Raw genomic sequence first — 15,826 nt, 5'->3', positions numbered from 1 at the left:
TCTTACTGCCATTGTCCACAACCACATCCTGTAAAGAAGCATGTGTCAGACTATTCAAAGCTACACGGTTCTTTCAAAACAGTCTTATGTATGCACTGCAGTTGTGTGCACAGACCTCGGACCAAAAAGAGCACAAAAAGTATTATATAGAGCAGGGCTCTCAAGTCTCACGCATTGAGACACACGCATTTCAACCCGTTCACACGCTCACACGCCACACTTTGTATTTCTCACACAGAGAAATTTCCAGGATAATGCCCACCAAGTTGCGCCGCTATGAAGAGGAATCAAGTGAGTTCCACATAGAGTTCAGAAGGCCCCGCCACGCTAGCCTGGTCTTACCAGACTCTCGTACATTTCATTTGTTCAGAGAGTCTTGCCACTCTCCATTGACAAGCGTTTACTTCCTTGAAGGCGGGAACTCTGTTGAAGTTTAAAACTATTGGATCTGCCAAGAGTCACTCTGGATCTGCCTAACCAATCGCTAAGGTTTGGTCGTGATGTATGTCATGCGCCGTTCGCCTTTGATTCTCACATTAACTGTGCACACCACCTCAGTGTCAGTGATAAAACCTTGTGCATTCGGATTGTGATTTATTCACGGTGGAGAGGAGAGTTTTGTGATGGGGAACGCGCTGCTCTCTTGGTGCATATCTCGTGCAATCATAACTTGATTGTGCTGTAAATAAAATGTCATATGCTTTGTATGATAAAGAATAAATGCTGCGGTAAATAACAGCCCAATTCAAATGTTTACGTGCTTTTCTTCTTTTATTTTTTGAGCGGTGATGAATTGTATTGCTCTTGTAAAGTCTAGAAATGCATCCAAATGACAGCGCATACAACCGTATGGTGCTCTGCAGGGGTCTAAAAAGGATATAAACAGTGAATTTTGAAGTGATATATTCTTGAAAACTCAGAGATGTGGATTCGGACAGCAATTACATTACCACACAACCTTGGTGTTTGTCAAAAGCAGTCGGTAATTCAGCCTTAGTTTTTTTCACGGGTGGTGGGAGACGGACGGCTTCAGCAACTCCTTCACCACTAATGAGCTGAAAAAGACTTTTCCCGGACCACAACATCATGGCCACCAACAAAACTCAGCAGTGATTGTTCTTGCTCCGTGTAATGGAGTCCGTTTGTTCAGGGAAGAAGGAGGCGGGAACCGGCGAACGTTTAGCAACTTTTAATCAGATAATAAACACAAAATGAAAGTAAAAGCGGCAGCCCCTCACGGACGACTGCCGCGCACACACATAACAAAACGTAAACAAAACACAACTTAAAATCCAGGCCTGGTCCTCTCTCGTCCTTCACCGGTGTCGCTCGTCCTTATATGCCTCCGTGCTCCCTCATGAGAGGACTCGTGACCGGTGTGTCTCATTCTCAATCACACACACCGATCTTGCTAGCTCGTCCACCTCGCCACACTCCGGATTTAACTTCTGGACATTCGTCAGCGGTGCCACACACTCGCATCTTTCACCGCTGCCATTACTGAACTACAACTCAAACTAGGACACGACATCAACGTCATCGCTCTCAGCCACTCCCTCTGTTCACTGATTCGACCGGTAAAAAATTGTTCGGGAGAACACCTAAGCATATATAGCAGTACCAGACGTAGTACTGAAGGAAAAAGAAAATTGAGCGGAAGTACGTAGGAGGGCGGAGCCAGGCTACCGCCACGCACCAGCCAATCAAATAAAAAATATAGCTACCGAACAGCCAATCAGAAAATAGCATTGCTGTATCTGGGTAAGATTTAGATATTCCCGCAACAACAACGTTTACATTCTGCCACCTACTGGTGGTTTAGTTTAATGTTTTCTTTCCAACATTTCTTATTTGCATAGTCAAAAATATTTAAAACAATCTCATAACATTTTTCATTTGCAACAGCCCTACAGTGTCTTATTCTAATTTAATTTTTTAGATCAAATTTAAGAATATAAAATGAAAGCTGAAGCATAGCCTATATTTAATAAGATTATGGGAAAATGCCCTTCGTAAAAGGTAAAAATATCAAAGATATGCAGATTTAAATATCTCAAAGCTGATTGAACACTGGCGAGACTATTGCTTCAGAATAAATAATATTTACAAGACAGTAAATTCTGAAAAAAAAAAAAAAAAAAAAAATATATATATATATATATATATATATATATATATATATATATGTATATATATATATTCCAAATTATTATGGATTATTAATTTGCCTCTTCCCTGACATCTTTGAAATAGAGAAATGCAAGAAATAATACTATGCCCACACACACACACACAGAAATGTTGAATTAAATAAAATTCTAAAATATTATTTATTTATTTATACAAAGTTTTTTATTTATATTAGTGTCATTTTTCAGATCAGAACCTTGTCCGCTCCCAAACCCCTGCTGGCGTCGCCAAAATCTCACTCTGAACTCAGTTCAAAACTTGAGAGCCTTGATATAGAGTAATATATAGGGATATAGTTATATATACATATACAGTATTTAAACCTAACTATTTATTCAATAAATCACCTGTGTTTAAAGAAATACTGTGTTTAAATATTGTAATGACTTCCTTGTGAAATCAAAGATGAACTTCTTACACATTAGAGAGTTGGATTTGGACTTAGATTTCATTTTACTTAGATGCATTCAGTGATGGCAACTTAGCCATAGATTTAAATAGCAAAAAGCACATATAGCAACAGATTTAGCGACTTTTAACCCTTAATCGTCCCTTGGGGTCCAGCTGACCCCACTGGACTTTTCCTCCATTTTTGAAAAGTGTTCCCTTCATCTCAGGGCCATGAGACTCGGTGACTTTTCCTAAATAATCTATCTAAACATGCACAAACAATCTAGGCTTGATTTGGTTGTTCTAAAAGTGTGTAAAAAAAATTTACCGTTTAAGTCCCTCGGGGTCAGATTGACCCCACAATTGAAAATGAATGGGAAAGTGTAAAAAATTAAAAAAAATCACTTTTTTGTCAATTTTTTTTTACTAAATCCAGTATAAATCTGAAAATTTCCACATTTATATCAAGGTCTGGTCCTAGAGCATAAACACAAAGTAGAATCTCATACACACACACGTACACACACACACAAACACACACATGTGTGTGACTGCAACAGAGAGTATTTTTATTGAAATTGGCAAATAAAATCAACAAAACTGGCATAAATCTGAAAGATTTTCATACATAAATGAAGTACTAATACTAGAGCACAAATGCAATATGGAACAAGCATGTTCACTCACAAACACACACACACACACACACACACACACACACACACACACACACACACACACACACACACACACACACACACACACACACACACACACACACAAACACAAACACAGGTGTCTGGAGCATTTTTTTGGATTTTGGCAATGAATGGGAAAATGTAAAAAATGCTTTTTTTTTCACTTTGTTTGTAAAAAAAAAATCAACTAAATCCAGTATAAATCTGAAAATGTCTACATTTATATCAAGATCTGGTCCTAGAGCATAAACACAAAGTGGAACGAACTTTCTGTCTCATACACACACGCACACACACACACACACACACAAACACACACATGTGTGACTGCAACAGAGAGCAAATAAAATCTAGCCTGGTTTTACCAGACTCTCGTACATTTCATTTGTACATAGAGTCTGGCCACTCTCCATTGACAAGCGTTTACTTCCTTGAAGGCGGGTTCTCTGTTGAAGTTTAAAACTATTGGATCTGCCAAGAGTCACTCTGGATCTGCCTAACCAATCACTAACGTTTGGTCGTGACGTATGTCACGCGCCGTTCGCCTTTGATTCTCACATTAACGGAGCACACCACCTCAGTGTCAGTGATAAAACCTCGTGCATTCGGATTGTTATTTATTCACGGTGGAGAGGAGAGTTTTGTGTTCGGAACGCGCTGCTCTCGTGGTGCATATCTCGTGCAATCATAACATGATTGTATATGCTGTCAATAAAATGTCATATGCTTGGTATGATAAGAATAAATGCTGTCGTGCCGTGAATAACAGCCCAATTCAAATGTTTACGTGCTTTTCTTCTTTTATTTTTTGAGCGGTGATGAAATATTTTGCTCTTGTAAACACTGCCAGTATTTAAAGAAATGCAAATGACAGCTCACGCAACCGCACAGTGCTCTGAAAGGGTCTATAAAGGATATAAACAGTGAGTTTTGAAGTGATATATTCTTGAAAACTCAGAGATGTGGATTCGGACAGTAATTACATTACCACACGACCTTGGTGTTTGTCAAAAGCAGTCGATAATTCAGCCTGGTGTTTTTCTCGCGGGTGGTGGGAGACGGACGGCTTCAGCAACTCCTTCCCGGACCACAACATCAGCAGTACAGCAGTGGTTGTTCTTGCTCCGTGTAATGGGAGTTCGTTTGTTCAGAGAAGAAGGAGGCGGGAACCGGCGAACGTTTAACAACTTTTAATAAAATAATAAACACAAAATGAAAGTAAAAGCACATACATAACAAAACACAACTTAAAATCCAGGCCTGGTCCTCTCTCGTCCTTCACCGGTGTTGCTCGTCCTTATATGCCTCCGTGCCTCATGAGAGGACTCGAGACCGGTGTGTCTCAATCACGTACACCGGTGTCACTCGCTCGTCCACCTCGCCACACTCCGGTTTTAACTTCTGGACATTCGTCAGCGCTGCCACACACTCGCATCTTTCACCGCCGCCATTACTGAATTACAACTCAAACTAGCGCACGACATCAACGTCATCGCTCTCAGCCACTCCCTCTGTTCGCTGATTGGACCGGTAAAAAATTGTTCGGGGGAAAACCTAAGCATATACAGCAGTCCCAGACGTAGTACTGAAGGAAAATGAAAATTGAGCGGAAGTACGTAGGAGGGCGGAGCCAGGCTAAATAAAATCAACAAAACTGGCATAAATCTGAAAAAATTCCATACATAAATGAAGGACAAATGCTAGAGCACAAATGCAACATGGAACAATCATGAGAAAGAGAGGGAAAGGGGCAAATAAAAGAAAGATGAAAGGCAGCTTAACTTTTGCATAACTTCCCTATGGACCTCTAGTGGATAATGTGGTCATTGCACTCTCTCTCTCTTTAACTATAATTCCTAAAGTTTTTCCACAAACCTACAGATGGCGGTATTCTATCCCTAACACATAGAGCAATGTCCAAAAACTATTTATATTTATTTAAGATCATCATTCAAGTGATTTTTTCATAAAAAAAATATTTTTAATGAGCCAATTTATGACATAGTTAGGTATTTGTGCAGCAAATAGGTAAAAAACTACCAAATACCCACAAAAACACAGCATAAATGTATAGTTGAGAAGTAAATAAAAAAAATGATATATAGTTTTCCATGTAAAAAAATTATATTTCCTTATGCAATCGCTCTGTAAAAGTTTGGGGTCTATCTGACCCCAAGGGACTCAAACGTAAACCCTACTTGAGGGGCGATTAAGGGTTAAACCGTATCCTTTTGCAACTTCTGAAATGTTACTAACTCAAGCACTAAAAAGCACTAACAACACATTCTGTATGCTAGGCTGTAAGAGTGCATTGTGAGTGATGGCTCAATGGACGCGTTCTGCTTTTTACTAACTAAGGAGTTTTCGGTAACAGTGTTCTGTAACGTTACAGTAAATGAACAAATCTAAACTAACAAATTTCACATTCGCCGAGATGATCAGTCAATTTGAGTAATGCCGTTATATATTCTACATAATGTTATCATGCCATCACACTATGACATCACAATATTATTTATTTTTTAGCAACAAATCAACCTCCCTATAGCAACTGTCCAGGAAAATTAGTTGGATGAACTGGATGAATTTTCCCAAAACGTACCATAAAACTTTAAAGCATTAAAAAGTATAATTAAACTGTTTGCCAGGGCATAGCAATGCCACGTTTAAGCCAAGAGCATAATAAATTAGATAGAATAAAACTAGATAGAAAAGAAGTTGGCCAGAAAGTTTGAATAGATCTTGCTAAACGGTTGCTAGGGTAATCTGTTTGGTTGCTGTCAATGATGATACTACAATGGCTGCTTGCTGGTATGAATGATATAAACCAGCCCCAATGCCTCTATGACATTCTCTTTGTGTTTGGGTTTCTAGGTTGCTCTAAATGGTTGCTAGGGAGTGGCTTGATAGCTTCACGATGATTCTGAGAGACTGATTGGTTGCCTGAGCAAAATAAGCCCACCCCCATTACTCTATGACAATGTACTGCAAAGATATCCTACTGGGCCTTTTATAATTGCAGTCTTTGGGATCAGTTGCTAGGGTGCTCTAAATGGTTGCTAGGGCGTGGCGTAGTAGTTCACTATGATTTTGAGAGAATGATTGGATGCCTGAGTAAAATGAGCTCACGCCCATGTCTCTATGGCATTGTAATACAGTAGTCGGATCAGTTAGAAAAGATATAGCACACTTAGTCAGAACAGTCTGAAGGTCTGAGCCGAGTTTGGATGTAGAGTTAAAGCTCTGGGAGTTTGAGTCAGAAATTGTGACCTGCGCTGGCAAAATGAGTCACAATTAGCAATTGATTCAGGATGATGTTATCCTTATGGTTGGCTGCACAGTCGTATGCGAACAGTGTGTAGAGCGTGTGGCTAAGAACACATTCTGTTTGATGTGATATTTCCAATTTCCAAGACTGTGGCCTGCCAGTGAGGAAATCTAACAGCCAATTGCAAAGTGTAGAGTTCCGTTCAAGTTGTGACAGTTTATCAGTGAGTTTAACAACTGTGTTAAAAGAACTGTAGTCGATGAGAAGCGTCCTAGTGTAAGTGTCTTTGTTTTCGTGGTGTGAGAGGGTTATATGAAGGGCTGCTGAGGTAGATCTGTTCGGCCGGTAGGCATACTCTAAGAGATCCAATGTTTCTAGAATGTGGGTTAGAACCACTCTCTCAAAACACAGTAATAAGTGAAGCTGGTAATGCTGTTTGGGGAGTTTATTTAATCAGATCTTGAGAGATTTAGGCCTAATCCCAATTATATTTTATATCCCTTCACCTACCCCTAAGAAATGGGACACCACTACTACACCATTACACGTCAACATTTAACCAGTATGAATATCAATGAAGTGCACATATCTAACAGAAATCAGGCACGAGCACATTTAACAGATTACTCACTCCCCACGTTATTTGGTGCTGTATTTGGACTTAGGTCCAGTTTGAAAACGTACAAGCCTTTGAGTTTCCTAAGACAATACAGAATGATACAGAATATACAAGACTGGTGAAGCCGCTTTTCTATCAGGCCAAACTGTTCTCTGTGTTTACTAACCGTTGGATACTGTGTTGATCAGAGCCGGCCGGTATGGATATGGTTTCATTTTCTACTGTGGTGCTGCGATAATGGAGCTCTTTGCAATGTAATACAAATGAGTCAGTTGCTGCCTTGGTAACGCAAGAGTTCACAGATAATACGAGATGTAAATATCGACTGCGTTATGAAGGATGACCAGATGTTTCTATTAACTATATTATTAATTTGTTTTCACAACACTCAAATAGTGCGTTTAGCAAGCTACGGATAAACTGGCAGCCAGGCGACACACAAGTGATCAATCCCGAATGGCAACATCACTACACACATTCTAGCAGCACAGCACTCAGTGTATGCAGGGAAACTCCTCAACCCTAACACTAACCTAACCCTTCGTTCCCGAACGAAGTGTGGTCCCGAAGAATCTTCGTTTGAAGGGCTATCTCGCCCTTCCCCTTACCCCTAGAGCAAAAAGAGAATCGAGATACCCCTACCCCTTCACGTGAACGAGCGAAACGAAGGGGTAGGGGAAAGGAAAGGGCTAAGGGGTAGAAATGGAATTGGGCCTTAATGTATTTTATCTTCAATTGATTTCATCTAAGGCTGTGGCTTAGTTCTTGTTGTCCTTTTCTTCAGTGATTCTGAAGAATCAACAGCAGGTGTTCATCACTAATGCACAATCATCTCTCGATTAATTACGTATAATGACTGCAACACAATATATTTTTTTAAATGATTACATTTATTGGTAGAGATTATACATTTAGAAATGCATTCAATTTAATTGATATCATTAGATTAATTTCTAACCGCTTAACTACACAATTTAGTAGGGGCGTCTGCAAAATATATTTAATATTTTGCTGCAAGGCCAAATCAGTAGGTCATGTGTGTGCAAATCAGCACTGCTGTGAGGTGTAAAGAATGGCCTCTCTGAATCGTTATATATGCATGTTAAAAGTAAAGCAATGCTATAATAACATAAATGGAAAACAAGTACTTTTCCTGTTCTTAGACATGCCATCAGTTTTGTGATTGGGTAAGTTGGCAATGGCATGGGTAATAATAAATGTCAGAAAATTGCACCGATGATAAACAAACAAGACATGATACACAGCAGGAGAGGGAAAACTGTAACAAGAGTAACAGAACTAATCATGATGTAATTGCTCTCCTGTCACACTGTTCTGGATTTGATGTCATAAATCAGTACAGCAACAGTAGCCACACCCACCAGGACAGAGACAACCAATCGGATCACAGCTTCAGTAAAACCGTGGGCATAGTCTAAGTAGAGAAGAGAAACATTTTATTCTTATCTATTTACAGACATTAGTACTCTGTTTTACAAGTTTACAAAAAAATGGACAAAAGTGTGTCAGTCTTGGGAACTGAGATTGAGTTCTTATTCAGTACCAGCCAAAGAAAAAACGGAACTTAATCATTTGACTTTCTGTCAGTGACTTGGTGATTTTCAGTTTCAGTTCAACGGACTGAACAGAAGAAATTAACTGGAGAAGATTTCGTTTGAAGTATATCGCGGCCTTCACAGTACCTCAGCTTGGCCAGTGTGGCCATCTGCCATTTTATAAGGCGAGCTTTGGTCTTTTCTAATGCAAGTCTATAGAAGTCGTGTGTATTTGCATAGTTTTAAACTGCAATTTTGGTTCAATTTAGTGAAAGTTTGTTTCTGCCACATTAATAGAACATGTTAAGTATGTAAATTATCCACATGTTTTCAATGCATTGTCATCCTCTGCATTTGCGTAAAATGTAACTGGCCTTACTGAGTTATGTGCCCGTAAAGGGACACTGTGAAATTCTGGGCTCTCTATCGACATCATAAAATATAAAATGACAGGTTACTGGCAAAGAATTTTTTTTAATAATTTTTTTTTACTTTGACTCTGCTATTCTATGCAGATTAACATGATGGTTTTTGGTATACCAATGTTTATAATCTAACTATAGCTACAGCAAGAGTCACTAATGGTAAGAAGAAAGTCCTACAATAGGTATATCTGACAAATATGTCATTTGAGCAAAAAAGAAGCAATAATGTTTTACAGATATTTTGTTTCTCAAAACAAAACGTTTAATGGAATTGTTAATATTTTCTTATTATCTTACACACGGGACGATTTTGGAAGTAGGTAGACAAAGAAGAAGAAAACAATGTGTGAATGGTTTTGGATGGTTTTGGCAAGCATGTAAATACTGTTTCTCTTCTTCTTCTGTGTAACAAGCGTGTGTCAGAAGCGTAAAGTGCTGCAGCACCACCTTGTATACTGGGAGCGCTATCTACTGTGAACACTCAAGACGCGCCGAAAAACGTCACGAAAAACGCTGGCGATAAGCGTGTGATATTCGTCCTGGTGTATACAGGCCTTCAGGCTCCACTTTTGACTATTCTTTTGTAAGAATGCCTGAGAGTCACGTCTTTCCATTAGGTCATGTGCACATCCTGGACAAAACAAGAACTAGGCCCTGACCTCACCTAACACACACAAACAGGAACTCAAGACACACACACACATACATTTGAACATCTGACCTCTCTTATTATTATTTTTCTCAACATGCCACATATGGTAGGGGCTGATCTTTGAGTACTATGATTGGATGGACTGGGCATCATGGATGATTCTGCTTGATCTTCTGTATAAATATGTGGCTTCTTTCTTAATAAACTTGATAATGTTGTGGTACTGCACTGTCTCTGTGCCATTAAACTCCTTTATTTAGCTAATAACCTGAGTTTTATTGGGATCTGACTTCAACTGTCTCTTTAGACCAATGAGACGGAAACACATAATTTTATATACTTACTAACACAAGAACTTGTGTGACAGAAATCAGAGATGTTGACATGTTGAGACTGGTCACTGATGGGATTGTTCACCACACAGCTGTAGGTGTTGTTATCCTGATATTCCACCTCCAGATGTAAAGAGATGGTGGTGTTGAGCTCAGGGATATTGATGGAGGAGAGTAAACGATTTCCTTTGTACCAGGAGAGAGTCACCTGTGTCACATTCACCACTGAACACAGCAACACACATTTGGAGCTTGATGGTCTTTCAGATGATAAAGGAATCGATTGAGAGTAACTGGTGATGACAGGAATGGATAGAGAAGCTGGAAGAGATTCAATGTGTTGGGTGAGAGTTTGTGATGTAGTTTAGTCACACAGAGATCAGTGCTGATACTGACGGTCCTGGGGCCGCATTTATAAAATGTGCATACACTAAAATCCAAGCCGACGTTCATATTTATTAAAATGGTTTTTGATGTGGCAAAGCAGATGTACAACTTTTCCTTGTGGCAGAGAGTTGGAAATCTGGAAATCTAAGCAGTTCTTGCTGCTCATCGTTCTCTGGTAAAGGGTTTGGACGTTGACTGGTGCTTTTTTATATGTTTGTGACATTAATTAGGTGACGTTTACAAGGCAGAGATACACTATATTGGCAAAAATTTTGTGACGCCTGCCTTTACATGCACATTAACTTTAATGCCATCCCATTCTTAATCTGTAGGGTTTAAGGGGACATCATTATTATTTTGATTTATTTCGATGTTTAGTTGAAAAATTTAAACTAAATTAACCATTTAAACTAAATTACTGATCGAATTATTGATCTAACGCCCACACTGTCTCTGTATGACACTTGAAATGTTTCCAGAATGGCTATACAGCTGATTAAAATTATGCTGCATTATTTTCCTGTTTAACACTGTAAAGCTGCTTTGAAACAATCTACATTGTTAAAAGCGCTATATAAATAAAGTTGACTTGACTTGACTTGACTTTAATATGGAGTCGGCCAACCCTTTGCAACTCTAACAGCTTCAGCTCTTCTGGGAAGGCTTTCCTCAAGGTTTAGGAGTGTGTTTATGGGAATTTTTGACCATTCTCCTAGAAGTGCATTTGTGAGGTCAGGCACTGATGTTGGACGAGAAGGCCTGGCTCTCAGTCTCCGCTCTAATTCATCTCAAAGGTGTTCTATTGGGTTGAGGTCAGGACTCTGTGCAGGCCAGTCCAGTTCCTCCACACCAAACTCGCTCATCCATGTCTTTATGGACCAATGCTTTGTGCACTGGAGCGCAGTCATGCTGGGACAGGAAGGGGCCGTCCCCAAACTGCTCCACAAAGTTGGGAGCATGAAATTATCCAAAATTTCTTGATATGCTGAAGCATTTAGAGTTCCTTTAAAGGTGAACTATGTAGGATTTTTGCAGTAAAACATCCAGAAACCACTAGGCCAGTGTTATATATTTTGTTCAGTTGAGTACTTAGAATATCCCAAATGTTTTCAACTATTTGTAAATCGTGAGAAAATTGCTATTTTAACCAAGGAGCCGGGACGTGTGAGCTATGCGTGTGAGGGAGTCGCCTGTCGATTGCGTCATATCTGCGTCACCCTCGGTCTCCGGTTTTATTCAGTGAAACACTTTACTCTCACTGCAGTGTGAACAAGTGTCATAGCAGCCGCCGAGCGAACGTCATAACTTCCTTTTCAACACACTCAGATATATCTAATACGATAAACAGAGCTGCGTTACCTCACACATTCAGCACTGGAGAAGAGGAAGTGCCGCCGGCAACCGTGTCATAATAAAAGTCCCGCCAGCGACTATGCCATAATAACAGTCCCGCTCTTCAATCGCTCCTGCGGCCTTGCTCAGCTCCACAACACTCGCTCCTGCTCTGCTTCAGACTACAGTAATGTTAATAATCGCATCCATGAACATGATTTCTGCCCCAGTCCTATCCTGACTGTTTCCCACCGGCTGTGAGGTGAAGACCACATGTCCCGAGATTCTGCGCTCAAACGTGGCGTCATCAAACTACGCCCTTGTTTTGAACAGGCGACCTCTAGTGGACGGAAAAGTTACATAGTGTAGCTTTAACTAAGTGGCCACTTCATGGCTGAGTTTCTGTTGTTCTCAATTGCTTCCACTTTGTTATAAACCCACTAACAGTTGAGCATGGAATATTTAGTAGTGAGGAAATTTCCCGAATGGACAGGTGGCAACCTATCGTGGTACCAAGCTTGAGTTCACTGAGCTCCTGAGAGCAACCTATTCTTTCACAAATGTTTGTAGAAGCGTCTGCGTGCCTAGTGCTTGATTTATATACCTGTGGCCATGTAGTGATGAATTCAGTGATTTGGAGGGGTGTCTCAATACTTTTGGCAATATAGTGTATGAAACCATTCAGCTGCGCACAATTTCAAGATAAATTTGATAGATTTCACATCTGGATGAGAGGCGTACTCATATTTTTTTGCATACGGTATCTATGAAACATTTTATAAATGAGGCCCTTGTCTTCACTCTTTTCTCAGCATTTAGAATAGATTCATGTTTTTTCACAAATCCTCATAAAAAACTGATTAAAAAAGTACATTTTAAAATATGACTAAAAAGAAATGCAAGGCATCTAAAAGGAGAGTGGGGTAAGGTGAGCCTGTTCTCACTAGAGCTGTTATCTAGGAAAGGAGAAATGAGAACTAAAGTAACTATGACTTTACAAAAAAAGTGGTTCAATTTGCCGCACATAAGAGTTAAGTTAACCCATGTAAAAGCATTAGGTGAGCCATCTGAATTAAACTAAGTAATTTATAAAGAGAATACTATAAGCATAATTCATATAAGTATATACATATTTGCAAGTAGCAGCTTACGGGGTCAAGCACCATAATGTCAGCAAGCACAGCACAGCAGTCATGAAAGTTCAAAACTACATTTGCAATAGCTTGAACACTATACGCCACTCGGTTAAAATGTTCTTACGATGATGCCAAAGAGACATCCATGGTTCAAAGTCTGCACACAAAGGGACATTTTGTTGCAGCTACAGCCAATTTGGTTTCAAATCATCCATTATTGTGTCTGGCAAGCTCTGAAGATTATCTGAGTAATCAGGTGATCGCTATTCACTGCCACTGCCACCATATACCCACTTAGGGATGAACTATCCCTTTAATTTACGTGGTTCAATAGAGAAAGAAATCAGAGGGAAAAGTAATAGTGTTAATATTAATACTCTTTATAAGCCAAAGCGTTTAAAATTTAGAAAGTTGACATTTGAACTAGGATCAGCTGAGAAACCTCAGTGTGCCAAATTTGACCATTCTCTTGCATATCGTTCAAAATAACACATAGCAATATAACTATAACATAACAGACAAAAATTGCAGGAATGGGTAAAAGCGTAAGACCTCCTGTCAGACCAGATACAGTAGGAGGCTCATTTTACCCCATCTCAAACATATAAATAATCTTAAAATATTATTGTGGCGCAATAATTTAATATATTTAAAATGAGAATATGAAAAGAACAGGACAAATGACAGTAATGCTCTGCTTACCATAGACGGTAAGACTGAAAGTCTTGACTGAGATCTTATTCCCAGTGACGATTTCTATTTTATAAGGTCCAGAGTGTTCTGTGCTGGTGTTTGTGATGGTGAGCGATCCGGTCTGATTGTCCAGATGCAGTCTCGCTCTGAATCTCCCATCAACACTATCATGAAAGATCTCATGATGTGCTCTATTGATTTTAGCTATGTGAGTGTCTTTAGGTCCAAAAGTCCACAGAATCAGATCATCACTCCGTATTTCAGTAACGTGAGTGTGTAGAGTGACAGAATCTCCCTCCATCACTTCTGCTGACTTCATTTCATCTGTCTCAACACCTTGAGTACATACAGAGACAGATAGTTATGTAGTTGTTACTATAAAACAATTTATAGTTATTACTGTATATTTAGTTAAAATTTTAGGTAATTTTTTCATATTAAAAATTTAACTCACCCACTAGATGCCACAAACACAGACAGAAAAAAACAAATGTGGGAGACATTTTCTTCAACAGTTCGCAATTACCAAGATAATAACACTCCACAAGTCTGAAAATGCAACTCTGTGCCCTGAATCCAGTTACACATCTCTCTGAGAAAACCTGTCTACACAACCAGTGGTGCAGTTCCTTGTTTCATAGTAAAGCTGTGTAGAGTAATGGTGAGTCTGAGCACCTCAGTCAGCGTGGGTGTGTTAGTGTGTGTTACTAAATTCTGCAGTGCACATACTGTCAGAGTATCCACTGTACTCTAGTAAAAGTTCAAGTACTTATAGAAATATTTACTCAAAGTAAAAGTAAAAGTACTAATCTTAATAGTTACTTAAGTAAAGTAAAAAGTATCCAATGAAAAAACTACTCAAGTAGCTAGTTACTAGTTACTTTGGATCATAGCCAATATAACAATACAATAGCATGTTTATATTTAGATAGATATTAGATTAAATGGTTATTATTATCATAATTAGATATCTTTGCAACAAACACAGAAGAGACAAGAATTATGTCTGGCATCTGTTGCCCATAATCATTGCTTTGTATAATAATTACGTATACAGCTACACTTGGATTATTAGACAATGTTTTGCGTTCAAAGGCATGTAAAGGGAACTGTAGTGTATTGAGTTGTATGTAAACTCAGTAGTAAGCCACTCTAGAGCTAAAGGAACAACTGACAGTGAAACCTCTTCACGTGCTCAAATACACAATGATCAAATATGCATTAAATATACGGATCTTCTTCGTTCTGTTCTGAAAAATATAATCAAATGTATATTTCTGCAAGCACATGTAAACTGGTTAACTGTGTCAATACGAACAGGTCGCCGCCACTGCGCAATACAAACTGCCACAGGATGTCAGGTGTTCATTCATTTAAAGTATAAATGAAGGTATACACTCACCTATAGGATTATTAGGGACACCATATTAATACTGTGTTTGACCCCCTTTCGTCTTCAGAACTGCCTTAATTCTACGTGGCATTGATTCAACAAGGTGTTGAAAGAATTCTTTAGAAATGTTGGCCCATATTGATAGGATAGCATCTTGCAGTTAGGAGATTTGTGGGATGCACATCCAGGGCACGAAGCTCCCGTTCCACCACATCCCAAAGATGCTCTATTGGGTTGAGATCTGGTGACTGTGGGGGCCATTTTAGTCCAGTGACCTCATTGTCATGTTCAAGAAACCAATTTGAAATGATTCGAGCTTTGTGACGGTGCATTATCCTGCTGGAAGTAGCCATCAGAGGATGGGTACCTGGTGGTCATAAAGGGATGGACATGGTCAGAAACAATGCTCAGGTAGGCCGTGGCATTTAAACGATGCACAATTGGCACTAAGGGGCCTGAAGTGTGCCAAGAAAACATCCCCCACACCATTACACCACCACCAGCAGCCTGCACAGTGGTAACAAGGCATGATGGATCCATGTTCTCATTCTGTTTACGCCAAATTCTGACTCTACCATCTGAATGTCTCAACAGAAATCGAGACTCATCAGACCAGGCAACATTTTTCCAGTCTTCAACTGTCCAATTTTGGTGAGCTTGTGCAAATTTTAGCCTCTTTTTCCTATTTGTAGTGGAGATGAGTGGTACCCAGTGGGGTCTTCTGCTGTTGTAGCCCATCCGCCTCAAGGTTGTGC

At 39.4% G+C, this 15,826-nt stretch overlaps 3 protein-coding genes across 3 annotated transcripts in view; 1 reads left to right on the top strand and 2 right to left on the bottom strand.

Moving 5' to 3' along the window:
• The window catches only part of LOC307126351 (GTPase IMAP family member 9-like), a 584,370-nt gene that overhangs the window by 387,455 nt on the left and 181,089 nt on the right, over window positions 1-15,826 (top strand). The gene's annotated exons all lie outside the window — the stretch shown is intronic.
• The window catches only part of LOC307135411 (galactose-specific lectin nattectin-like), a 125,178-nt gene that overhangs the window by 73,287 nt on the left and 36,065 nt on the right, over window positions 1-15,826 (bottom strand). The gene's annotated exons all lie outside the window — the stretch shown is intronic.
• Window positions 8,044-14,320, bottom strand: LOC307124079 (SLAM family member 5-like). Its single transcript, XM_079813079.1, has 4 exons — window positions 14,133-14,320; window positions 13,688-14,014; window positions 10,143-10,451; window positions 8,044-8,600 (listed from the first exon to the last, which is right to left on the bottom strand). Exons 1-4 carry the CDS (start codon window positions 14,179-14,181, stop codon window positions 8,491-8,493), a joined length of 795 nt encoding a protein of 264 aa, XP_079669205.1. The 5' UTR covers window positions 14,182-14,320; the 3' UTR covers window positions 8,044-8,490.

This window comes from Gobio gobio (genome assembly GCF_949357685.1).
Source record: "Gobio gobio genome assembly, chromosome: 1".
Lineage (NCBI taxonomy): Eukaryota > Metazoa > Chordata > Actinopteri > Cypriniformes > Gobionidae > Gobio > Gobio gobio.
The sequence above is the reverse complement of the archived record's forward strand: the minus strand, read 5'-3'. Positions and strand labels throughout refer to the sequence as shown.

Bases quoted from the DNA above. Each gene is read 5' to 3' on its own strand.
- LOC307124079 (XM_079813079.1), bottom strand. From the start codon at position 14,181: ATGTCTCCCACATTTGTTTTTTTCTGTCTGTGTTTGTGGCATCTAGTG. The intron at 14,015-14,132 runs GTGAGTTAAATT...TATGTACTCAAG, and splicing joins GTGTTTGTGGCATCTAGTGG to GTGTTGAGACAGATGAAATG. The intron at 10,452-13,687 runs GTAAGCAGAGCA...AATCTCTTCCAG, and splicing joins TTTCAGTCTTACCGTCTATG to CTTCTCTATCCATTCCTGTC.